This window comes from Chiroxiphia lanceolata, chromosome 2 (assembly GCF_009829145.1).
Source record: "Chiroxiphia lanceolata isolate bChiLan1 chromosome 2, bChiLan1.pri, whole genome shotgun sequence".
Lineage (NCBI taxonomy): Eukaryota > Metazoa > Chordata > Aves > Passeriformes > Pipridae > Chiroxiphia > Chiroxiphia lanceolata.
This window is the reverse complement of record NC_045638.1, coordinates 36,015,584-36,043,043: the sequence shown is the minus strand read 5'-3', so window position 1 is coordinate 36,043,043 and position 27,460 is coordinate 36,015,584. Positions and strand designations below refer to the sequence as shown.

The window sequence follows — 27,460 nt, the reverse complement described above, 5'->3', positions numbered from 1 at the left end:
TCCTACTGACTTCTCTAGAACACAGTCTTAAATTCAGCACTCACTGTATTCAAGTAACTTGGAGAAGCGAAATGTCAGCAAATAGAAAGAGCTCAAATAGTTGCTAAAGACCTTTTGAACTATAAAATGTATTACAACAGAGTTAGGATCTGAAAGAAGGGGGGTGGAGACTAGATGTTCAGTTTTGTCGTGTAGGGAAAGAAAACAAAATTTAGGTATGTCTACCTTTCTGGAAAATGTAACAAAACCAAAAAGACAACATGATAGAAGAAAAGAGGGAGGACAATCCTTTTATCCCATCTCAAAGGCTGAAAAGGCTGTGTGGGAGAACCAAAACTCTTTATAGCATCTCTTGCTATTATTCATAGCATCTCTTTTAAAGCACTGAAATAGAGCAGTGAGAGACTTTATACAAATATGCACAAAATAAACTGGATAGGAAATCTAGAAAAGGCAGTAGCCATGTTATGCCAGTATTTCAAGAATAAGGACTTTGTACTCTGCCTGGAATTCATGTCAAATCTGCACAGCAGTTCCAGTTTGCTGGCTGTTGCTGGCACGGATCCCAGGTGGTGTCCACGCTGGAGGCAGGGGGAAGGGAGAGCAAGAGGAAAAGGAGCAAGTCCCAGCCCACTTTTGCCCATTCACTTCTTAGAGGATCAGGACTGCTCGGCACACCAAGGAGCAAGAGGGATTTCGGAACAAAAAGAGTAACTGAGACAAGGGTTTGTTTGTTTTCCACATGTAAAAAGGTGTTGGCCTTTTTTATTAGTCCTGATGATCATTTATCGTGGCTTACTGGCTTACAGAGGGAATTACTATCTGACACATTCTTGGATTTCTCTAAGAAATTTCTGATTTCTAGGAGCTACTGTTAGTTTTATGAATCAAGTTACTTTTTCATTTAACAGCTAAGGAAACTAGAGCCCAGTACCAGCTTCATCACGTGTTAGCACTGTCAGTAAGAGCTCTATTTTCAAAAGGAATCAGAACCTAACAGAGAAATGTGAATACACCTATTTAAATTGTGGGGGTTGTTTAATGTGTTGTACTTCTTCTACTCCTTCACTAAGAGCAATGCTCCTCAAATGGCTTGCAGTAAATCAGATGGTGCCACAGCCAATGGTATTAGATCGAAGTATCTTTTTAATACCACCAGTGTACCTCCCTGGTTCAAAGTTCACAGTTTTCCTGAGGGGCTGTACAAAGTCTCTGTCTAAATACTGACATGCGTGTGTGACCAGCTGGCTGTGGTGCAAGAACCTGGGGGAGAATGTGTATAGCAGCAGAGCTATTGTAGCAGCTTTGAAACCTTATCAACTCCCTGGGAACTCAAGGGATTTCTTAAATGTTCAGATCTGTCTGGTTCTTTTGCTGCACTACAGCTCACAAGGGGTATGATGATCCTCCACTGCTTGCTATAGACTGAGAACATTTTCATTGCAATAGTTTTAGCTTAATCATGTACCACAAGCTCTTTAAATGCAATGCTGTCTAACAGTTACTGGAAAGGCAGAGCTCTGCCACAATTGTTAAAGCACCTTAAAGATATCACCATTATAGATGATGACCAGAGCCATCGCTCGTTCTTTATTCTCACAGGTTAATGCCGTCATGCACTTACCTGATCATCACCCCAGCTCTGTCCTGTGGGACCACAGTTCATCAGGGTTTCAGGGGAACTGCAATCAGGCTGTGATAATGAAACACCACTAGGCTGCCATCTCAAAAAGATTTGAGATGCTAGTAATTAGTCCTTTGCTTTTCAAAGTACAATATTGGGCTTCAGGCATCTGCATCCACAGATGTACAGCAAGTACAGTCTTGCTTCAAACAGTCACTGCATTGGGTCAGAGAGGTCTTGCTGCTTCCCCATTAATCTCTGACTCAGCCACTGGGCAGGGAGGATAAACTGTCAGTAGAGTCTTTCAAGATCTTGCCAACACCAAAGGGAAACATCAACCCTACAGAAAATTCTGTAACTGACAGCAATCAAGTTTGTTGGGTTTTTCTTGACTTTTTTTTTCTGTTTGTTTCTGTGTTTGTTTGTTTTATTGTTGTTGGGGGTTTTTTGTTGTTTGCTTGGGGTTTTTTCTTTTGGTGGGTTTGTGGTTTTCTTTGGGGTTTTTTGGGGTTTTTTTGGGGGTTTTTGGTTTTTTTTGGTGGTGGTATTGTTTTTGGTTTTGGTTTTTTATTTCCCATATTGTCTCAGCCATAGCTAAACAAGCATCTAGATGTTACTTGGACAAATCATCAATGGACCCCAGGTTCTGACTCTTTTAATACTGTTTTCCTGGTCAAAATAACAATATCTGCAATTTTTTAATCTTATGGTTCATCCTTTGAAATGTACAGGGAGGACTATACTCTGGTCTGGCCAGTTTAGTATTCCTTAGACATTCAAGAACACTGTTATATACTAAAAGGGCAGAAAAAACATTCTCAGAAAATACTATGTTTTCCTGCTGATTTTTGGAGGAAAAAAACCCCACAAGTCTTTCATTAGTCCAGATGAAACTTTTCAGTTCTCTGTGTTTAGAAGTGACTGTTTGTTTACAAATGGGTTTTGAGTTGTTATAGAAAGTAAATATTATAATGACTTTCAATCTGTTCCTTAATACAGCTGACGACACCTTTGTTCTTGTTCTGTTTTGAAACGGAAAGAAGGGTTGAAAAGCAGGGATTTTGCATGGATAGGATATTTCAGATTTTTCTGTCCCTTTTCATAATGAGGGAATGAATAGCATATCATATGAATTTAGCACAATGTACACCACAAAGGTGAGCATGTGCCAGTCCTCAGTGGAGCCAGTTTACCATGTACTTCTGCATGACTGTTTGCACAGTTCCAGTGCAATGTTTTCTGAAGATCCTTTAGGCCATTCACAAGGAAAAGGAGCGCATTTCCCAAGCCATTCTTTTTCCAAAGAGAAAAAGAGTGTGCTCTCTCTTTCAGCAAGCATAGAAAATCGCTTCCACTCATAAAGTTTGCCTTGTGAGACAAAAATAAATATTTAGAAACCGAATGATTATTTCTAGATTTTTAAAGGTTGGGTTCATAGAGTTGGCATATAGAAAACCCAGCAAATTAAATTTATAAATGGCATTAAGCTTTGGAGTTCTTTAAGGAAATAAAGATATTTATGTTTACAGATAGTTTTTAGTAACATTCAGAGATAAATACCTCTTTGAATGTACTAGATGGCATCTAAACATGAAAACATTACAGTCCCTTCCCTAAGAATTACACTGCAAATATTAGTTTCCAGGATGGCTTTTATTTGATGTATTTTTTGTATTTTCTAATCTCACAGAAAAGGTTAGATTATTTTCCTTAAAGTTGATCTGAGGTTAAGTAGAAAGTGAGATACTAGTTTTACTTACCACTACCTCATTTGTAAAATGGTGAAAACCTTCCTTTCAGTGAACACCAGCATTCCTGTGTGTGTATTGTGTAACAGGCACCTTTGGCACTTTTTTAAAGCCATTAACATTTAGCCTTCTTTCCAAATTCCCACAAGTCCTCCTGGAGTTATCAGCAGTTGGAAACAGGCCAGATCTTGAGGAACTGCATGTAAGATCACTGGAACTGCTGGGCTCTGATTTTTTTTTGCTTTTTCACCAGAATTCATATGACCAATTATGGACCTGTTTCATACAAGGGAAAACTATGAAGTTTATCAGGGAAAACAATGGTAAGAAAAACATTCACTGAGGGCCTTTCTTGATTTTAGGTATTGTTCTTAAGAAAATGTAAACAAATCTCTACTTTCTCTCTGCCACCCCTACCACAACTCATTGAGGATCTAAGAGTAGCTAATACAGATTTGGATTTATTGGTATTTCAAGACCTTTTACCCTACTTTTATAAGACACAGAGGTTTAGGAGTATGTATAATATGTAGTATAGGACTTACTGTACTTACTGTGTATTAGTACTAGTACTTACTGCGCATTTAATGCATTGTAGTATCTATTAATGAACTCAGAAGATATGTTCTAGCATGTGTATCTTATTTCAGGTGAGTATCTGTAAGCTTCTGACTGCAAACAACTTGAGCAACTAAAACATGTATGGAGATATTCTTAGGGATATATCTTAGGAAGATAATCAAGTTTAAGCTTGTTGCTGCACCTTGATTTTGCAGATGGTCCCATGGCTTAAGGAGCACTTTTCAAACACTGTATGTAGGAATGGGTGCAGTAGATGCAATAGTCAAGCCATTGCCATAATGACCAGCGTGACTTCACACCAATTACCTTCATGCTCCTGTCCCACTCATTCCAGGAGCCTTAACGGGACCATCCCACACCCCTGTGCAAGGAGTGCCTCAGGACACTTGCAAGTATCCAACCACTCAATCTACTGGGAACATCCGCTGAGATCAGTGCATATGTCGATAAAGAAATGCAGACACAAAATTCCCGTGCGAATAAATAGCAATAATAAATAAATCAATAATATAAAAATCATAATAATTTAAAAAATTACTGATAATAGAAAGCTCAAGGACTTTTTTAAATATTCAGGAGCTCCATCTACTGGCAGTATTTGGTTGCTGTTTGACTATACTGAGTCCCCATAAAACTTTAAGAATAATAAAGTCCGTTGTAAAGCTTAAAGTTGTTTTTTGTAATATTTTGTAATATTACCTCTTTACTTTTACTTTTAGGAGCTATTTAAACATTTGGCTAATTTTATGCTTGTTTCCAAGAACCTGTGTATCAAGTCCTTCAAAACCTAATTTCTTGCTGATACTGGCTGATGATCTTGGTATTGGAGATGTGGGTTGCTACGGCAATGATACAATAAGGTATGAAATAAATTATCCCTTCCCGGTGAAGTTAAGTAAAAAAAAGCACTGGTGACAGTATTAGAAAATTCAGTATTAACTGATTAGATACACTTCTTTTCAACCTACGTACAAAATAGTTGCTCTACAGTAATTCCTACTCTAATCAAAATTATACAGGCATGCTTGAGAAACTTTCTTGAACTCAGAACTTTGCAATTATGCCTGTGCAGTGTACTTGTCAGGCATGTGTATAATGTACAAATTTCCACAACTCCAGGGAGATGAAGAACTGAGATTAGAATTTAATATCAGTTAACAACTTTAGTAGGCATTTTTGGACAGCTTAGACTAGGCATTTTAGGCATTTAGACAGCTTAGACTATGTGATATATTTATCCCTAGTGCAGTTATCAATCTGTATGTAGATTGATTGAGAGAATGATTGTAGAGATATCCTATCTTTGCTCTAGCCTGTTATAGTCCTGGATATTGTGTTTTACTGTATCTATTAACAGACTCTTTTTCCCTGTGCTGCATGAGATTTTGATATGAGACAGACCTGAAATACCTTCTCTTCCTCCCCCTCCCCCTTTTTTTTTGGTTATTAATAAAAACATACGTATCCATGAAAAATTAATTTCTAAGGAGTCAAGGTGTCTCAAAAATATATATAACACAGAGCTTTTCTAGTTGAGTTGTAGGTAAACAGATTTTTGTAAATTTGATGGTGATATTCTCCACAAAACTAAGAGGAGTGGGATACCATGAACTTCTGTGTAATATGTTTTTATCAAGAGATGGCATTTTTCTCTTTAGGACTCCTAACATTGATGGCTTGGCAAAGGAAGGAGTGAGACTTAATCAGCACATTGCTGCAGCTGCTGTCTGTACTCCAAGCAGAGCCGCTTTCCTGACTGGCAGATACCCCATCAGATCAGGTTGGGCCACTCTCTAATGGTTTGATGCAGTTAGTCTAGTCAGTGTTGATATTAAAAATCCCCTTAAACAAACAATTTTAAAGACTAGTTAATCTTGGGATTTGGAGTTTCAGTGAGATGGGAAAAAACAGAGATGAGTAATGATTGATTTCTATGGGAAAATGCCCACATAAAGCACATTTAATGTGGCTAAATGGATGAAAATCAGCACAAAGCACTTAGAGACAGAAAAATGAAGAAGAAAATTATGCAAATGCTGCCTGTTTAGTGGTATTAAGATTATATTAAACGTAATATTTTTAATATCCTGGCAAATTTTTTCACAGTGAAATGCGTCAGACCATGGAATAGTTCTCAGTTATTATGTTTTAAAACCAATTTACTTCGGCCATCTAAATTCATGACAGAAAACTTCAGCCACCGCATATGGCAATAGTAATCAGTGCAGCACCTCTGATGTGATTCTGATTTGCTTAAGGAGAAATGTAATCATGAACTGTGCATTTCAGAAGTGTGTTCCCCTGACTCTGTAAACCTTTTGTTCTATAAAAAACTTATTTTCTTTTTTTTTAACATTATATTTTGATAGAACTTTGATTGTAAGACGTTGCCTAATGTCCAAACATAGCCGTCTTCCTGCCACTTGTAGACACCCCAGCATAGCTGAGGCATCTGCATTGGAGTAGCATATAATGACAAGGGACTTGGAAGAGACATAATTCTGGAGGCCGATCAGAATATCCCACGTCATACTAAGTGGCTTATAAAAAGGCACTAGGCTTAGACAACTGAGTCCCATTCATTAGAAAGCACATTCTGAGCAGACTGAAAATCTGAAATCTGGCTTGTTTTATTTTAAAGACTATTATTCCTCTGTAGGCATGGCCTCCAGCACTCAACAGCAGGTCCTCTTTTGGAACGGGTGTTCTGGGGGGCTTCCACCAAATGAAACTACTTTTGCCAGAATACTGCAGCAGCAAGGTTATTCTACAGCACTTATAGGTATGAGACAGAGCAACTTGTCACCTTTTCATTGCTTATTATTCAAATTAGGCTGATTCTGTACCTACATTTATTTTTTGCAAAATGTCTAGGATCAGTTAAACTAGATTTTCTTGTATGCACAACTTTCAAAATCAGCAGGGTTTTTAGAATGCTATCCACAAGTCCCAACGTCAGTAAAGTATATCTGATAGATCCAAAATGAGAATATATGGAATATATAAATACACACTGCAAATGGAAGTAAATTCAAAGGAAAGAATCTTGTTTGCCCAGTCCAGATTGCTCTAAGATGAAACAACAGAGATTTTTACTGATCTATTAGAGCAGAAAAATATTGTCTGCTGTTTGGTATTGAAACACCAGTAGTCTTAACTGTATCAACTTCAGCACAGTGGTCTTAATTATATTGATTTCAGCAAGGTTTTTGACACTATCTCTCAAAACATCCTCATAGGCAAACTCAGCATGGACTGGATGAGCAGACAGTGAGATGGATTGAGAACTGGTTGAACAGTAGATCCTGGAGGGTTGTAATCAGTGTCACAGGCTGTAGTTAGAGGCCTGTCACTAGTGGTGTCCCCAAGGGTCAATACTGGGCCCAGTATTGTTTGACTTATTCATCAGTAATGAAGATAATTAGGGGACTGAAGCATTTGTCTTATGAGGAAAGGCTGAGGTAGCTGGGCCTGTTCAGCCTTGAGAAGAGACAACTGAGAGAGGACCTCATCAATATGTAGAAGTATCTGAAGGGATGGTGTCAAGAAGAAGGATCCAGGCTCTACTCAGTAATGCCAAGAGGCAGTGATGCCAGTGAAGACAAGAGGCAATGGGCAGAAACAGGTGCACAGGAAGTTCCACTTGAAAATAAGAACTTCTTTACTGTGAGGGTGACTGTGCACTGGAACAGATTTCCCAGAGAGGCTGTGGACCCACCCTCACTGGAGATACTTTAGAACTGTCTGGACATAATCCTGTGCAATGTGCCAGGACAACCCTCCTTCAGCAGGGAGGTTGGACCAGACTTTCAACCTTACCTATTCTGTGATACCTGGTGGCAAGATTTTCTGTTATTTAAGCATCCTGCTTATTATCACAGTTAGGATGCTAAAAGTGCCTTTATTTCTGCAAAAGGAAACCCTTACAAAAAAAGCTCAAAGAATCCCATTTACTTCAGTGGTCCTTGGCTCAAAATACATGTCTGAAAAAAGAAAATCCTGTTAACTCTTTGCTAATTTTGACTGAAGAGCGATTAAAGGCTGTGTGTTTCAAGCATCTCTCCTTTTTAAACTCCTTTTGATGTAGTCAAAGGTGTGTTGTGCTTAGTTGTAATTACTGTGCTTTTCACACCTCTGCTCAGCTCTGCACACTGAGGTGTCATTTAGTTCCTAAATTGAAGCAAGTCTCAGTGATGTACTGACTTCACACCCTGCTCACTGCAGTCTGATATAGCTTATACTGTAAACTACATTCATGTACACAAGTACAGGACTGGTCAGCAGTTCTCAGAAGTTATTTGTCTAGGTAATAGCTCCTAAGCCCATGGTCATAGACTGTCTGTCCTTCAGTGTCAGGATAATTACACTGCTCTGTAATATGACTTAATTAAGGTTCATTATCACTGTATTACATATTCTGATATATCCAATTGTACTGGATAATTGGAATGGCCTATTTCTGCTACTCATTTTAGGATGAGTATGGCCACACAGAACCAATACATACATCTTCTTCCTGAAATTTGTTCCAAGTTTATGAAGGTCAGATTGAAATTGTATGTAAAATATTTCACATTTTTGCACTTAGCTGTTTCTTTTGACACAAGGATGTCTTCAGTTTCTCCCCACCAGGTTACCTGTTAATGCATGGCTACTCCATCATGTGAAAAATAAGAAGCACCAACTATTGCAACCTTATTTGTTCTTATTCAAGGATGTGTCTAAGCTGGGCCATTGCCCTACATGGAATTTAAACTGATAGGCGAGGAGAAGCAGCTGTTCTAGACAGATAAAGTGCCAATGCATTGTCGCTCCTTGAATCTATCCCCATTCCACACCAGCTCCTCCCTCAGCTGCACCTTAACTGAGGGGTACAGCCAACCTCTTAGAAATACAGTCAGGTACACCTAGGAGTCATGATGTTGGATTTAAGATCTTTATTTTATATTTTCAGGGAAGTGGCATATGGGTGTGAACTGCAAAACCCGCCGTGATCACTGCCACCATCCTTTAAATCATGGTTTTGACTATTTTTATGGCATGCCTTTTACCCTTTTGAATGAGTGTCAAGGCACAGACGACCCTGAACTGGCCAAGTCTTTGCAAGATACATATTGGCTTTACACACAGATGATCACCCTTGCAGTATTTACTCTTGTGATTGGAAAACTTGCCAATTTTTTCCCAGTAAAATGGAAAATAATCATCTGTCTGGCCATCTGTGATCTCCTTTACTTCCTCTCCTGGTTCTCCAGCTATGGTTTCACCAAGTACTGGAACTGTATCCTGATGAGAAACCATGATATCACCGAACAACCTATGAACCTAAACAGAATAGCTTCTAATATGCTGAGAGAGGCAGTTACATTCATCAAAAGGTAATCAACAAAAACTGTATCACATTTTAAGGGGTTTTAACAATAATGTCATTATTGTGTCATATAACACTAGGTTAGGTAGCTGGCATGCTGAACTCTCCATCCTAATGCTGGCCAGTAATTTGTTAATTTCTGACATTTTCCTACCTGTCAGCATCCAGCTGCTGTCTTTTGTCTTACACATCTGTCCTGGTTCTGGTCAGGAGAGGGTTAATTTTTGCAGCACCCAGGAGGGGGCTGCAAAAGGATAGGGAGTTTATTCTATACCACCTCACATCATTGCCAGGGTGGGGAGAAGGTGTCTCTCCCGGTCAAGTAAGCATGGCAGAGGGAGCGGTAGGGTAACTCCAGTTCTGAGCATTTTGCATGTGAATCACTCGTTTGTCTCTCTTCTACACTTTTGTTACTAATATTGTTGCTGTTACTGTTCATTTTGTTATCTCATTGCTGTTTCCGGTAAACTGTTCTTATCTCAGCCTGTGACCTTTACCTTTTGTGCCTCCAATTCTCCTCTCCAGCCTGCTGCAGGGGGGAGAGAAAGGGGGAAAAGCAGGCAAGCAGCAGCGTGGTTTGGAGAGTCTCAGTGGGAGCACTAAACTGGAAAGCACCATTCCTAAACCATGACAACATCGCTGGTCAGTTCCTTGGGAAAGGGAAGATGATTCTTCTGGTGTTTATGTTTTGTTCAGCTGAGACAAAGGGGTCCTGGCCAAGGACTGTGCCTTCTGTCAGTAGGAACAGAAAAATGGTCTTAGACTGGTAAATGGACTGTTATAGGAAGTGTCGTATGAAGTTAATATTTTACAAGCAGAAGAGTGATAGTGAGTTTTGTTTAGTTTCGTGTTTGGGGTTTTTTTCCGACAGGTGTCCTTCATTTCTATCAGTAACCTCAATTGGAATTGAACAAACCACTAAGTCTTTAAATTATTCATGTGTTAAGTCTGGGAACATCCTTGAAAAAGACTATTCTCTTTCTGTCAGGGTTTTGGGGTTGTGTGTTCGTTTTCTCAAGGAAATTGGAGGTAAAATATATTCCTTCTGTAAAACTTTGAGTGTAGGTAATCTTAGGTTCCTAGGATATCCTACCTGGCCTGATGTTTAAGGGATCATGGTTTCACTGTGGGTACAGTGTCATATCTGCCTCTTCCATGAGGATGCTTCAAGAGTTCAGTGACATACATCCATGTTTAAGTTTAGGCAAGCAAGTCCTATTCTCCTTGCCTCTGAGATTGTGTCAGTCTTTCAGCTACAACTTTTCCTCATCACTTATTTAATGTTCTAGCATGTCTAATTTGGAACGTGAAAAAGAAAGGGCTCATTACTGTTTTGATCTTAATACAGAACAAACATCTTTGAGAGTGTGTTAAACCTCTCTGTCTCCCAAAACCTCAAAAGCGAAAAGATGTCAAAATAAAAAAAAAATTGTTTAGATCACAATAATAATATTTATTGAGATAGTAACTACAATACCACTGTTATATTTTGCTTTGAGTGACAGTTTGAAGAGAAATGACCCTTGTTTTCTTTTATTTCAGAAACAAGCATAGACCATTTCTTCTCTTCGTTTCCCTTTTACATGTTCATACCCCTCTCACTACCACAGAGAAGTTTCAAGGAAGAAGCAGGCATGGCCTATATGGAGATAATGTAGAGGAGATGGATTGGATGGTGGGTAAGTGTTAGTCTTAAAGAAAATTCTTCATTTATTTGAATGTGGAAAAGAACTTAAAGGAGTGATCACCACACTCCCTTTTTGCACATGTAAAAATCATGTCTCAGATACACAGTTGGTTTCAAAGACTGCCATACCATAACCACACTTCTTTTTTTTCCTTTCTTAAGATGAAAGCTTAAACTTTCTTTGTAAGGATTTGTTCTTTATCTTTTTTAATTGACACGCTTCTGTGCTGAAGTGTTAAATGCAGACATATAATCAAATATGTCCTTGATCATGCTGTTAATCAAAATTATGACATTTCTCCATCTCTGTCTGGTCTTAGAAGATGTAAGTGGTGCTGATGCTAAATATTACATTATGCTTTTTCCTCATGCAGTTCACCTTTTGCTGCTGCTTCTATAGTTATGGAAGCTGTTCTTTGCAAATATACTTGATGCAGAAAGTGATGAGGACAACCAATCTAAGATAAATCATATTCTGTATAAACATTTGATGTTATCAGTACAAAACCATTCCTTATTAAATTAGGTTTGAATTACAGTCCACAAGGTTTTTATCACTGCTATCAGGAGATGATTTTGGTTGATAGTATGTAGCCTGGTCTCAGAGTCCCTGTTCAGTTCCTGGTGAGACACGGCAGTTTACTATGGCTACTAATCAAGGCAGTACTATTATTTAAGCTTTTCAAGATGTTTGAGGCTACCCACTCAGCATATTCCTTGACTCAGAGAATTTACAGAATAAAGTTGACTGAGTATTCTGAGTAGTTTGAATAAAAGGGTCAATCATTTAAATTATTTTCCAGTTGGTGGTAATTTTCATTTTCCTGTTTTTATAGACACTACAAACAAATTTTATAAACATTCGTCTGCTTTTTGTTGGGCTATTATTATTTCATAGAATTATAGAATATTCGATCACCGATTTCAACTCCTGGCCCTGCATAGGACACCCCAAGAATCACACTGCGTGCCTGAGAGCATTGTCCAAATAGTTTTTGAACTCAGACAGGCCTGGTGCTGTGACCACTGCCTTGGGGAGTTCCAGCACCCAACCACCCTCTGGTTGAAAAACGTTTTCCTGATGTCTAACCTAAACCTCCCCTGACTCTGCTTCATGCCTTTTCCTCGAGTTCTATCACTGGTCACAAGAGTGAACAGATTGGTACTTGCTCCTCCGCCTTCCCCTTGTAAGAAGGTTGAAGACTGCAATGAGGTCTCCCCTCAATCTCCTCCAGGCTGAACAGACCAAGTGACCTCAGCTGCTCTTCACATGGCTTCATTATCTTCACTGCCCTTCTTTGGACACTCTCTAATAATTTAATATCTTTCTTATAATGTGGTGCCCAAAACTGCACACAATATTCAAGGTGAGGCCACACCAGTGCAGAGCAGAGCAGGACAATCCCCTCCCTTGACCAGCTGGTGATGCTTTGCCTGATGCCCCCCAGGACACGGTTGGCCCTCCTGGCTGCCAGGGCGCTGCTGACTCTCATTCACCTTGTGACTGACCAGGACCCCCAGGTCTCTTTCTGCAGCACTTTGTTCCAGCTTCTCATTCCCTAGTCTATACACACAACCAGGGTTGCTCCATCCCAGGTGCAGAATCTGGCACTTTCCACTGTTAAACTTCACACTACTGGTGATTGCCCATCTCTCTTATTTGTTGAGGTCTCTTTGCATTGAATGTGGTAGATAATAACAGAACTCATTCAGGTAAATGGAAAGACTCAGTCTTCGCTGAATTTTGAGTCAAGACCTAGAAAATCTGAGTGCATCTCCTGATGTAATTATGATGCTACGCTTTGTTTATAGGAAGGCTTCTGAATGTTATCGACAAAGAAAGCTTGAAGAATACCACATTGATTTATTTTGCATCTGATCATGGAGGATCCTTAGAGGCTCACAGAAGAAATTCTCAGTTGGGTGGATGGAATGGGATCTATAAAGGTAAAATTTTGGTAGTGTGTACATGCGTAAGATTTCCTCTTAAAAAGAAAATGATAGATTAAAATACATTCAGACAGACTAAACTTAATAAACTATATGCTGGTATTACAATATTGGATTATAGATCTGAAATGAAGATCTATGGTATCTCTTGCATGTGCCCCCTCCAGACTGTTAAGCCTTGAAAAGCTACTGTGACAGCTTGCACAGATTGGCACTTACTGTATAACGAAGTCTGAAAACTGCACCCCTCACTTATTTCCCTATGGAAGAAGAGTTGCGTGCACCTTGACCTTGCTCAGCATGACAATGCACACTGTCTAGTAGCAAGTTACTTGATGGGCCACACAAGCAATGTTTGATACAGCTGGGATCCATCTAGGAAATGCAAAATCCATCCTAAATGCAAAATGAGCCTTTATTTCTTGATATGAAGTTTCCATACCAGTAACAGTTGCAAAAAGGCCAACAGACACATTTGAATAGTTTGGAATCTAATCTAATGAATTCACTTCTACCAGCTGAACACAAGTATATTAGTAACAGGAAGGCCAGAAAGGAAAGGTAAATGTCATTAGAGATTTCAGTATGAAATCATGCCTGCTTAGAGAGAAGGCAAAAGAAGATATAATATCAGTTTAGATATCAATAACAGAAAAGCATGCCCATTTATGTCCACACATGGCAGAGCAGGGGACATCCCATTGAAACTAACTAGCAAGATTAAGAAATACAGTTTAATTAATAAATATCTGTAAAACTGACTGCTGCTATTTGAAAAAGCATATTGAAAACAAGAAGAAAAATAAGCCACACATCCAAATAATGAGAAGAGCTTCTGCTGATTGAAAAAGCATGAGATACCACTATTTTACATAGCACAAAGGTTATTGCAGAAGCACTTGGACTTGCCCTGCTTGTTATCCGTCTTACACCTTGTCAGCCTTTAAATCCAAGCTCTGGGAACCTTGCCTCTCAGTTGTAACTATTAGCACACCTCCTTTGTAGCAAGGCACAGTATTACCTAGCAAAGCCTGGGGCTAATGTAAGCTACCATTCAGTTGCTGATTTATTAGCTGAGCTAATCAGCTGCCTTCAAGTTTTGTTCGCCAGTTTTCCTACAACACTTTCCAGCCACAGTTTGTCATTTCTGCCTTTGATAGGAGGAATAACAGAGAAAAGGTCATATAGGTACCTGAGCTCAATCCTTTTGCAATTTTTGTTTTCTAACTGGATCCTTCACTTGGAGTTCTGACTTTGAACCACACTGTTTCATTAATATTCCCGTCCTTGACATCTGTAACTTATATCTGTAATTAGTTAATGGTTCTCACTTTGAAATACTATTCAATGAATTTGTTGACTTGTAAGAGAGACTGCATGGAGGAAAGAATTTAGAAGACCAGAGGAATGCAAGAGAAACCAAGTTAAGAAAAACTCTTTGTATTACCTCAAGACAATTTCAACAGAAATGCAGGTGGAAAGTCTTTGTCACTGCAGCATATTCAGAGCACTCCCCTATTTAATGCATGGGTTCTACACTCTTCCATTTGGCAGCACCTCAGAGCCTCCCTGGGACTGTATTCTCCTGGAGGACAATCAAATATTATCCTAATTCGCCTTGCTGCCATCCAGAACTGCAATTAATTTTGTAATGTTCCTGCTGTCTTTGATTGTGAGCTGACAATCAAGCTTGCCCTGTCTAATTTCCCTTCCTCAGGCACCAAGTGGGGCTGCAACCCCTATTCCATCGACAAGTCAGATTTTGCTCTTAATTATTTAATTAATTCATTAATTCATTCATTTTATTAACTGATTTTTATTAACAGATTTTTTTTCTTGGGCATGTTTTTAGGGAATGTGGAGAGTATTCTCAGATATTTAAATTGAGATGACCTTCAACTTAAGCTCTGGGTCAGAACGACTTCTCAGGCATCAGAGGGTGGAATTGTTCCCCTTCTGCCAAAAATGCTGCTTAGTAGTGGGTTATTATATGTGCCACCCAAGAAAGCAGTGTAAAATAAAGATGTTAATAAGACTTATTTTTGAAGAACAGAATTTCCCATGTAGTCACTAATGAGAACACACTAAATCCTCTAGAACAGTAAAGTTACATGAATATTCTAAAAATTTTAAAACCTTTTATTAAACATGCATAATGAACATCTAGTATCTCTTATTCTTTTACCTTTTTTTTACACTTTCGTCCTCTTCTTTAACAGGTGGAAAAGGAATGGGAGGATGGGAAGGAGGAATCCGTGTTCCAGGAATATTTAAGTGGTCGGGAGTGTTGCCTGTAGGGATAGTTATTGATGAACCTACAAGCCTTATGGACATTTTTCCTACAGTAGTTCATTTAGCTGGAGGGGCAGTGCCTCAGGACAGGTACAGAGGTGGCTTCATAAACCATATTTGTTTCTCTTTCTTGATTTAGATAGAAACTGACTAAGTCATGCATCCTGACAGCCACAGGTGAAATTCTGATTGTTTCTAAACCAGGCAAGTCTCTAACTTACGTTCTGCATAGCCTTCCCCGTCTTGTCTGCTTGTATGGAAAAGGCAAAGGAAAAACCAGTATCTTTTATCAAAGGTCATTTAGCTACCTCAGTCCTCTAATCACCAAAAGGCAATTTGGTTGATTTGGGACACTAGGATGACTGTAAAAAAAAAACGAACAAAAAAAACCAAAACAAAACCCACAACCAAAGCCACCCTTTTTAATTTTACTTTTTTTAAATCAAAAATCCACAGATTTTCACGAAGGTGGTTGGTCCTGTTACAGTACTAGGAAGCCTAGGAAGCCTAGGGAAGTAGGGAAGGTGGAGCAAATGGCACATGACCGATGTTTTTCTGTCGGTACTAAAGTAGCTTCCTCAATAGTAAACAACTTGTAGCATCTATGTTAGCCTCCTCTAAAGAACACAAGAAAGCGTAGGTGGCTAAGTCATTTCAGCAAAAAGCAAAAAAAGTACCTGTGGTGTGTAAATAAACCAAGTCTTAGTCAATTCAGTAGGTGGCTTTTTTTTTTTTTTCCACAAAGCCTGAAGCTCACAGAGCTGTCAATTACTTCAGTGACTTCCATTTCAGGTAGCAAAATTAACCTGTGCTTATTACCTACTTCCAGGAAAATTACAGCAGTGGTGACTTATCTCCCCAGGCAGGACGTGTAAACTAGCTGTATTTGCAAAAACTGCTAGTAAGTGTTAATTCCTGATCTCCACCCATTCACACAATTAAAAATCTCAGGGCTCATTAGCTAAAAACTACCTTAGTTGAGAGATGACGCTTGACATTCTAATGCTACATACATAGAGTGAGTGGTGCTCGTGCTCCAGCTGCAGACTGAAATCCTTAAGCAGTCTGGTGACTCCGGTTCCCTCCCTCAGGGTAATCGATGGTCGCACTTTGCTGCCTCTGCTGCGTGGGAAAGTTCGACACTCCGGGCACGAGTTCATGTTTCACTACTGTGGTGTGTTTCTGCACGCAGTGCGGTGGCACCAGAAGGACAGTGAGTATCAACATCCCCCTCCAGCAAATCAGAGACCATGTAATGATCTCTAGCTCCCAAGAGAGTGCCATGTAAAAATATACGTACATATATCCAGAGTAAGTTTATTGTCTCAAACTCTCAGTTCTTCTGCAAAGTGCAGAATGGCCTCATTGTTAGCTGTCCTGCCTTACCTGAGATGAAGGGTTTTGCTTCTTGGGAAGCAAAGCTTCAAGAATCCCCATTTCGTTGCAGTTTTTGTATCACTTTTGATGCATAAGCATGCGGGATCAACTTTAGTGTAGGACTGAAGCAAAAGGAACTGTGCATTCAAGGTCTTTATCCTAAGCAGTATTTTGTTTCTTTTTATTAGTCCTCTCTTAAAGATACAAGGACTCCCTGAAACAACATCTCAGCCTTGGCCATATTGATCACCATAACTGGTCTACTCTGGCCTCAAATCGGGAGGCCTGGAGACATGCCATCTATAACGCAGCTGTCTCCTTCGAGAACACACACAGGATCACTCTCGAGGAAAAAAGGCAACGCAGAAAGAACCGTGTCTTGCAGATTACACCATCTAAGGAGTCTTTCTGCTGCGCCTTTTGCAATTGGATATGTCTGTCACGTATTGGCCTCATAAGCCACCAGCGTGCCTGTAGCAAATGTGGATAGTGCCTTCCCAAATCTTTGTTCACGAAGCCTAGCCATGATTAGTCCTCTCTTATTTGTTTCATGTTTTTCAGCTGTAGCATTAGACAAGCTGACTGCAGCTGTAATGCTTTACTGAACTTTCAACAAGAACCCAACACTGGAACTAGACGATCTTTAATGTCCCTTCCAACCCAAACGTTTCTGTGGCTCTACGATTAGCTGAGCCAAGCCCATAACCTAGCACTTTAGGCAGTCGGTTTTGGTTAGGGGTTATCTCCCCTCCCGGCCCCGCGGGCTCCGGGGAGCAGCGGGGGGGGCCGGGCACGGGCCGGGCCGGGCACACACAGCGCCGCCAGGGGGCAGCGCGGCACCGCCGGCCGCCACAGCCGCGGCCTGCCGGGCGGCGGAGGGCGCTTTAGCGAGGAGGTTTTAAACAGCAAAACAAAACAAAATAAAATAAAACCTAACCTCCCGGCCCTTCAGCGCAGCCAGCTGCTTCGTGTTTCGTTTTCGCATCTCCAGGTGCCCCGTATGAAAGGCCACCCCCAGCTGCGGGAGAGCAGAGGGAGGGTCGTCAGCCCCCCAGTGCAGTGGTTTCGTTCCCAAAGCTCTGTAGCTGCTCATGACCTCCTGGAGCACGCAGCCTGTGATCCTGGCCGGAGCTTTGAGCAGACGGGGCCGTGGCCCCATGCCTGGCAGAAACCTCAGGTCTGCCGATTTGAACCTCCCTCCCCATGCACCCAGGACACAGCAGACCAGTGTGTCAGGAGACTCACTATGAGAGCACAGCTCTTAGAGCTGCCGGTGGAGATGCAAGAGATCAGTTCACCTGACAGACTGGTGGCAAGTTGGCCCCACACCAAAACTACCAGTAGATCCAGGCTTCATCACATCAGTCTCTTCTCCCAAGTAATGTTGGCGGACAAAAGGAAATGGCCTCAGGTTGCTCCAGGGGAGGTTTATACTGGATATTAGGAAAAATTTTTTTATGCAAAGGTTTGTTAAGCATTGGAGCAGGCCACCCAGGGAAGTGTTTTTGTCACCATCCCTGGAGGTATTTAAAAGATATATAGGTGTGGCACTTGTGGACATGGGTTAGTGTTGGACTTGGCAGTGCTGGACATGATCATCTTAAGGGTCTTTTCTAACCTAAACAATCCTGTGATTCTACAATCTAACCCCAAGCACAGTCACCTGTTCACATTACCTAGAGCAGAACAGCAGTCAGAAACTCAAATCTCCTATGTCTCTAAATTAGTCACCATTCTTAGAGACCTCTGTTTCCTTTTAACAGACTTTTTTTTTCTGGAAACAAAGTTTCTGGGCAGAGAAAGCTGTGTCTGACTGCCGGACTCCTGGAGAAAACTCCTGCTAGATGAGTCATGCCCCATTTCCCTACTGAAAGGCTAAATACATACTCCACTCTAGCCATGCATTTGAAGAGCTGCTTTTCAAGTTGAAGGACTGCTATTCTCCTCACCCAGCTTTCATCACTAGTTCTTCTAAGCTATATAAGTTCTACATAAGTAGCTACACATACTTACGCAGATGCAAGATGTATTTTGTGGCAGTTCATGTTCCTATGAAGCCACATGCACAGCTAGATTTCCTATGCATGCCTTTCTACAGTTTTTCCCATTGAACCTCAACTGCTTATGGCAAGGATCCTGAAAACAATGCAATGTTCTGCATATGAAAGACTAGCTAATCAAATATGTGGCTCAGCTTTCAACCAAGATATAAATTTTGATCCTTTGTTCCAACTGCCATTTCTTCTGACTGGGCTGACAGACTATTTAGAGAGTTTTAGCTCATCTGTAAGTAAATCACACTAATATTATGTATTTAGTGTCCATTTACATCTGTCTGTTGGTCAGCCTAGATATGAAGCCATTGTATTTTGATGTCAACCAGGCAGGATCCATCCTTTAAGCCCTTCACTGAAGCCAGAAGAATCCTTTTTTTATAAGTAAAATAGTCCTTTCCTTTACCCCAGCACAATAAGTCTTGTTAGTGAGAGTACATTTTTTTCTGCTCATTAAACTGATTGATTGTTACCAGATGGGGTTGAGAGATGTTTGTACTGAAGCAGCAGGTTTCCTTTCCCTTGGACATATTAAATTAACATGTTGCCCTAAAATTCACATGCACCTTCTGATTCTATCAGAGGTACGTCAACAGAAAATTGCATATTCCCGTTTGCCTCTTGGAGATGAGTTCAACTCCCACTGCTTTTATCAGCACTGATTTCTACCACCTTTTTTTTTTTCTTTTATCCTTCTGTAACCCAACTGCCTGCTCAGCTCACCAACACAGGTTAATTACAATCAGCCTCTCTGTATCCTTCAAAGTGAACTAACAAGGACCTGGCTGTGTCTTACTCTGCATTTCCAGTAATTATTTGCAGCCGTGCAAAGTGAATGTTAAAATTTAGCAGCATCAGACACTCTACACTCAGTACTCCAAATTTTCATACAGTGTATAAGGAATTCAGCACAATTATTTATGGAAAAGAATGACTAGTTAGTTTTTTTCTGAACATTGATCACATAAATTCCTATGTAGAGCTAGATAAGCCTCTCCATCTCGTATTTACCTAATAAATGGTTATTTTGCCAATATCTCAACAGCACTCCAACTAAGCCAGATACTCAGAAAAAATGCCTGTCCCAGAAAGTGCTTATTTAACTCCTTGTAGCAAGTATCTGTGCTACCTGACTGACAAACATAAGACCCAAATCCCATGCTCTGGGAACCCTGATATCCAAGAAGATGCTTGCATATTTGTCATGAGACAAATGTTCTTTTAGTTACAAGAGAGGGATAAGCTGAAGGACATGGAGCTCACCCAGCCAGCAGCAAAGCACACACTCTAACAGACCTAAGGAATACCTGTCTGTCCTTAGTAAGCTGTCAGAAAGTGAGCCCAATCAACCTTCATCATCCTTTCTCTCACCATTTCAGAAATGGAGATATCTAACATTTAGAAATGTTATGGAATTATTATGCCAAAACATTTCAGAACCATTGAGATGTCATCCCTCCACAGAAGCGCAGAAGGATGTGGAAACCACATCTGCTTAAGCAGGATGTGGAAACCACAGGGTGAAAATAAATGCATACACAGCCAGCTAGCAACTAGATCTTTTAAGCTAAAATATTACCTGAGCCTTAATATCTGTTATTTGTTTCCCCTCACCTTTTCAGAAGTTTTAACATTTTATTTATTAACAAAATAATGTTCTAGTAGTAGTGACAAGACAGAGACCAAAGAATAAAGCTGCAGGCTCCAGATATAAAGAACACCTTTAAGAGAAGAAAGGAAGGAAAGTTCAACTAATTCTATTGAAGTAAAAAGAAAATTCCATGTAGGGACAATGGAATTGTCCTACATATATCAGCTATATGTGCTCAGTGGATTAGAGAAGTGGCTCCAAGTGTTAAATGTCCCCTTTTTTCTTGTCTCCTTTTTTCAGACATAGTACCTAATTGCTATCTTCTTGCTGGTCACAGAATTGCTTCCAAATTCTGTGTACTGTATTCTAAATGTGAGGTGAGGAATAGAGGAAAAAGGAGGAGGAAGTAAAGTGTGCTGATGAGCTGCATTCAGATTTAGTCCTAGCCATTTGTCATTTTTTCATTGCAAGTTACAGACCTGTGCTTGTCCTGTGGCCAGTACAAGAGCCTGATGACGTGCAAGTTGTAAAGCTGCAAACTACCTGCCTTCATCATGTTAACTTAAAAACTAGACTCCAGATTTTACTGTTTTCTTGGCCTACAATTACCATCCTATTTAAAAGTGTGCTGGAACATGAGCATGGAAATAAACTGTGATGAATTTCTGCCCAGGTGTACTTCTTCACTCAGATATACAGAGGCAGCAGAAGAACCACCTACAAGTACTTGCAGCCAGAAACTGGGGACTGCATTCTCCATTTTCCCTCCCCAAGAGGTTTGTAGATTTTTAAAGGGACACAAGAAAGTCTCAGACTCCCTCTTTATTCAAAATATTAGGCTAACCATTCACATACTGTATAGGGCCCTGCATGTACCCAGAGCCAAGATGTTCCCATAAGCCACAAAGAACATCTTAATCCTGACAGCTTCCACAAGACCCCTTCCCCATGTGTGACATAAGCTTGCCCTAGGAATGACAAAGCAGGTAACTTAAATGTGAACCAAACTTTCACGACACATCCCCCACCCCTCCCAATTCCTAAGATGTCCAAATGTGCTTCTTCTGTGACAGGTGGCACTGTGTGGAAAGCTCATTATACTACCCCAGTATTCCAACCAGAAGCCTCTGGAGCCTGTTTCAGAAGAGGAATTTGCCCATGTTTTGGTGATGGTGTAACCCATCATGACCCTCCGCTGCTGTTCAATCTCTCACAAGATCCATCTGAGGCAAATCCTCTGTCAGCTGACACTGAGCCCTTGTTTGACACTGTGATGAGGAGAATAAGAAAAGCTGTGGAAGAGCATCGCAAGACGCTGACTCCAGTCCCACAACAGCTGTCCCCTTACAATAATATATGGAAGCCATGGCTGCAGCCATGCTGTGGGACATTCCCATTCTGTTGGTGTCATGAAGAAAATAACAAAGCAGATAGCATAGTTTAATACCAAAATCAAAGTTAGCTTCTTTAAAGAAGTTAATAGTTTTCACATTTACATGACATTTACATTCATAGAGAAATTAGAGATATGGGCTAAATTACACTGGAATAACTTAAAGAGATATTATTGGGTTTTTTTCTTCAACCTTTTTCTATACCCACAGAAATTCAGTAAACCTGTAGTTTAAAAATTAGGGGTCACCTGTATAATCTACCCCTCAAGTGCATAATTCTGGATTAAATACCACAAAAAAAAAAATTTCTTTTCTTAGTGATTTTCAATTCAAGCAAATGATGACTGATAAGAAAGTAAACTTTTCATTGCAGATGTTCGTACAGGAAATATGCTTATTAAGACAACAGTACCCAAAAGGGTACCCCTATTCAGGGCTTATCTTTTAATGAAAAAAACCCTGTTGCACAAAATTGAAATTATGATGACAATGAAAAAAAGGAAATAAATAATGAAAAAACCCCAAGTTTTATTTGGAAACATACCAAAATTCGTTTGCCTCTCCGAAATAAACACCTAATAATTTACAGCAATTTTTTGCCTCATCTCTACATTCATTTTTCTATCATGTAAGAATTCCCACGGAAAACCAAACTGACAAGTGTGTTTTAAAAATTAGATGGCTGAAGTTAACATCTCAAGATCAGCAGCAAAGTACCTAGCTATACTGAAATGTTAAACCACAATTCTTACCAAAATGCATTCCATGTAGTTAAGTCATCTCACTTGCAAGAGCATTGAAAAACATCACCCTTGAGAAGATAGGTCCCAAATTTCACAATCTGAGACCAATTTGTAAGCTGCATGTCCCACTTGAGTGACAGTTACTCTGATTTCATATGAGGACCATGCAAAATGTGCTTTGTTTTGTGAGAAAGCACTTTGTTTTCAGTAGGAGGTGTTAAAAAAAAAATTCACCCCACACACTAATCACTTCTGTGTACAGGTCATCTTCTCCAAGCCAAGCAAGTGTCAGCACTCTGTACAGTCATTAGGGAAACGGAGGGGATTAAAATATGTAATCCTCTCTTGTTGCCCTCAGGTTAAATAAATTCATCTCTCAATATGTAATCCTAACCATGCTCTTGCCAGGTTTTGTGTCAAATCCTATTTTTAAGTGGAGGTTTCTGTATTTTTGCCTTCAGAAAAAGTAGATTGCAGGCAAGAAACTCAGATTCAAAATTTAAGCCTTTCTGAACACAGCTAAAGGTCACCCAGATTTTAAAAGTAACAAAGGATGGTAAGAGCTGCAGAGCAGGTACTTCAGGTGACCTATTTCCTTAAAGCTAGCAGACTTGCAGAGCCACACCAGTGCAGCTCTATTCAGTACCAAGGTTGCCCATGTATCATTTTTTGCCACAGCAGCTCCCAGCGCTTTCGCCAGCCTCAGGACAGAAGCAAATGTATGCCTGGACTGTGCACCTTTTGCAGTATTTTCAGAAAACCTCCTGACTTACACCTCCAATGTGGCAGGTCAGCAGTGTGGTAAGTCACTGCTGTTTAGTTCTAAACATGGTTGTGTGTGACCATGACATAACATCAAGTGCAAGTCTCCAAAAAGCTGACTGGGCATTTCTTCAGGTTATTTCCCATTTTGTCTTTCCTCTAAAAGGTCACCAAGAAAGTTATGTGGAAAACACTCCACATAAATCAAAGGGCACTTATGACAATGAACTGATTGGATGCATCAATGTTACACTTGACAGGGGTATCTAAAAATACATTTGTTCTCACTGCTTGATAGCATTTAAATCCACATCAACATTGCTAAGAACTCGTCAGAAGATTCGACATTTTTCTGTGGCTGACTTGGACCAAAACCAGAGCAGCTGCATTTCACTGGATTCGTGCAGGGAGAAAAGAGCATAAAAGACCATGCATTTTAAAGCCAGTTTGGCCGATTCAGAGATGGAGGACAAATCTTACTGCTCAGTGGGGAACAAAACCAAATGCTGTTCTCTAGAGTCAAGCCAATCAGTTTAGTAGCATCTACACTGTCAGTTAAACATGAGGATAAGCTTTTTCTCAGTTCACGTCACTGCCTTCCCCACTCCATTAGGTTAGATATCAGGAAAAAGTTTTTCACCCAGGGGGTGGTTGAACACCAGAATAGGGTCCCCAGGGAAGTGGTGACAACAACAAGCCTGAGAGTTTAAAAACTGCTGGACAATGCTATCAAGCACATGGTGTGATTTTTGGGGAGTCCTACATAGGGCCAGGAGTTGGACTTGATGATCCTGATGGGTCCCGTCCATCTCAGCATATTCTGTGATTCTATGATTCATACACAAGAACATGCCCAGTCCCACACTAGGTCATGATGAGCGCTTTTACCAGAGGATGGGAAGGTGTTCAAGCACTCACTCAGCTTGTAAGCATAGGTCGAAACTCTAGAAAGCCAGACTAGGAAGGCCAATACATCAGCAAAACCCTGAACTCCATTTCTAAGCACAGCATGAAAAAAATCACCCCATATAAATGTAAACATTAAACATTTGTGTAACACCTCATTCTTCTGAAAGTTAAATTTGCTAAACTGCCATATAGAGTCAGATGCTAGGGAGTCACGTAGATATTCATGTTGCCTTCCTGACATCCAAACATAGATAATTTTATCTTGGCTGGCATCTGTGGAAAGCCAGAGGGGCTTTCAGGCAGGAGGAGGAAGAATTAGGGCTGGCAGCATAGCATAACTGGCTGTTGTTAACTCACTGTTAAGAAACCTCAACCAGGCAAATAGAAATGTGCTTTTCCCATACACAGAGGGAGAGGCAGACAGTGCACACAGAGGTGATCTGCAGGCGACAAGGAGAACAACGTAATGGAAAATTGGTGAACAGAATGCACATCACTTCAAAAAACATGAGGGACAGGAGAGAAGATTTTTCAGTCCTAAGCTCATTTTACTGTCTAAATCTAAATGTATCTTAAAAGATAAAAATTTTGAGAAGACAGTGGTAAGCAGAGAATGGAGGTTAATTATTTTACTCATTTCATGCAGATCCTAGCCAGGAGTGGTTGCAAATCTCTTTGTCTGTATATACTCTAACCAGATCACGTAAGATCTGCACAAGCTATTATTCTGATCTCCCGGCAAATGTATATTCCCGTTAAAGCAGGTGAACCCAACATCACCCAAGAGTTATCCTCAAGCACACTTTTGCATAAAATGCATTAACGTGTAAAAAAGCTGTTACAAAGACTGCTTGAATAACTCTGGAAGGAAGAAACTCTTGAATCAGTTCCCTAAGTTTGCTTGAAAAGTCATCTATAACGATCTTTTGCAAAATATATTAATATAAGAATAAAAGCTAAATTATATGCTTTCTCCCTTCTTTTCTCCCTTTGTAGAAAGGAGCAAGGACTACATAAAAATGGCCTGTTGGGAAAACCTGAGACAACTAACCAATCTCCAAGCCAGTGATAACCATACCAGTATATGCCTACACATGGTTCAATACACACACCATAGAGAGGGGAGTATTACTCTGTGACAAATTAAGTTTGTTTTACTGAAAGAGCTGTGGTTGTACTGTGTAAATGTTTGACATTCACGTTGTATGAAGCTGACTTCCACTTAAATTGTTTGATCATTATTAAATGACATTTGGAATTGTTGCGTTAGACTGACTCAACAGAGTAATTGTCAAATCTCACAGGATTGAGACAATAAGCTTCTAAGAAACTTCACTTCACCGTGTTTAAATATTAGACACATTGCTTTGCTCCCTGCTGGGACTCAAGGGAATGCCAGCATATGGATCACAAGATCCCATCATTTAAGGATGCAAAATAATTGTTTAACAAATAAACTCAGAAAAGTAATTTGAGCTCAAAGTTCATCCAGCTTGAAATTCTCAAGGACTCTCAGTATATTTGAGAAGCATTTACATAAAGGACCAAAAAGAAGGAGTAAATATAAAAAAACCCTTTTGCTCTTTGACAGAGTGTAGGTTAAAATACACACACACAGTCATATATATGGTATTGAACTCAATAAAATACTGAAGATTTTTTTAGAATGTTGTGATTGTAATGTTACATCTAATCAACTACATTAAAAAAACCCCCAAATTTATTCAAAACCTTGCTTCTTTTTTGATTACCATACTATTGCATTCTTAAGATTTTTTGAAAGTAAGAAAAAAACATTTTAAAAAAATCTCAACTCCTCATGTTGAAATAAAAGGGGTTATTACAGCATCCAAACAACCCTGACTTCTACTCTGTCATTTGTCTAAAAATTGTAAGTAAAAGGTTTGGAAACAGAAAGAATTTATGGAGGTTTAAAAATTAAAAAAAAAAATAGTCTCTAAACAAAAGATAAAATACGTGCCCACCCATCACATGCAGTCAGTTCTGTTCCAAGTATTTAATACTATGAGAAGGCTTTGAATATCTTATTGCTCTCAAATAAAACAAATAAAGTGTTTCATGTATTTATCATTGTTCAGAACACTGTACAGTGCCATAAAAGGGAACAAACACTTTTCCAAGGCAGCCATCCTGAAAATCCTAAAATAATCACCAGTCAGAGGCTGGCTGTCTTGAAATTTTATTTTTTTTATCCATCCAGTTTGATGCATTTGAAAGGGCTCTGACAACAGTCAAAATAAAATTCAGGAAAAAAAATCTTGCAACTATTTCTTCCCCTTATTCATAGTATATCATTTCCAGTTTTCTAACAATTATTATTTATGAAGTTTAAGTCAAATATATATCACTGTACTTTTTTAACTACCTTTGATATAATTATGATATGATGTTATTACGAGTTGAAAGTTTATACCAGGATGCAAAGTAAGGCTTGAGTGTCATCCCTTTAACCATTAGCACCACAGAAATTGTTATTTATGAGCCAGCCAACTTTGGATGAACAGAATTTCAGCTGAGATATTGTGCAACCAACATACTGACAATGTAGACTACTTCAGTGACCACGAACTGACATGTATTTTTGCAGGCTATTTAAGAATTTTCTACTATGCATTTAATCTCATTTAAAAGGCTGATTTTAAAAAAAAGAAAAATCAAACTACAGAAATAAAATCCCAATATCATGACAAGAAAATTGGTGGGAAATTGAAATGTGAGATGTGAATTAATGAGATGTGACTTAAGAAAACAGGCCCATCTCATGTTATTTTCAAAGTCATAGGAATCAAAACAGTTTAGATTAGGAAAGCAACAGAATCACATCCATTAAGGAATAAGTAGGCATGCTGCAGACTTGCTGCTGCTGAACAACTATATATTTACAGGAGCACACAAACATATATCGCCATCTGCTACTAATCCAGCCTCCCGTTCATGGACAGAAAAATCAAGGTGAAAAAAAAACCAAAATGAAACAACTAAGCATTTTTTCGAATACCAGCTTCAGAAAAACATCTGTTTATCTCCTGTTTATACATGAAGAGCACCCAATAAAATTGTTGTATGGCAAATAAAATTACCCTCTAAATCAGGCTATGAATAACTCCAAGCACATGACAGAAGTAGTTTTGTTTTGTTTTAAACACAAGCTGTCCTCTTTAAATACTGTCTGCCACACAGCAATAGCCTACACTTCTTAACTTTCTTCATCCTAAAAATACTTGGGGCTATACCACAGTTTAATGTGGGAAAATTCCAGGTAAAGCTTGGTAAGTTTTTTCTCCCCAAGTCGTGTTTCAATGTAGGAAACCTCAGCTCTGTGGCTGATGGCAGCATGCAGCCCATAACACCCCTC

The 27,460-nt window shown here is 39.6% G+C and overlaps 1 protein-coding gene across 17 annotated transcripts; it reads left to right on the top strand.

Moving 5' to 3' along the window:
• Positions 1-594: 594 nt before the first annotated feature.
• On the top strand, positions 595-22,258 carry LOC116782450 (arylsulfatase H-like). Of its 17 annotated transcripts, none has more exons than XM_032679160.1 (12): positions 599-710; positions 3,626-3,695; positions 4,289-4,342; positions 4,674-4,814; positions 5,613-5,734; positions 6,614-6,736; positions 8,909-9,332; positions 10,868-11,004; positions 12,825-12,959; positions 15,182-15,344; positions 16,346-16,467; positions 21,350-22,258. In XM_032679160.1, the coding sequence occupies exons 2-12, from the start codon at positions 3,643-3,645 to the stop codon at positions 21,718-21,720; spliced, it is 1,845 nt and encodes a 614-aa protein (XP_032535051.1). In that variant the 5' UTR covers positions 599-710; positions 3,626-3,642; the 3' UTR covers positions 21,721-22,258. The 17 variants fall into 17 exon arrangements, with proteins under 17 accessions (XP_032535059.1, XP_032535051.1, XP_032535058.1 ...); XM_032679163.1 differs by having other exon boundaries at positions 612-725; positions 4,716-4,814; XM_032679156.1 differs by having other exon boundaries at positions 612-725.
• The last annotated feature ends 5,202 nt before the right edge of the window (positions 22,259-27,460 follow it).

Coding starts and splice junctions, on each gene's coding strand:
- LOC116782450 (XM_032679154.1), top strand. Junction 4,815..5,612: donor TACGGCAATGATACAATAAG/GTATGAAATAAA, acceptor TTTTCTCTTTAG/GACTCCTAACATTGATGGCT. Junction 12,960..15,181: donor ATGGAATGGGATCTATAAAG/GTAAAATTTTGG, acceptor CTTCTTTAACAG/GTGGAAAAGGAATGGGAGGA.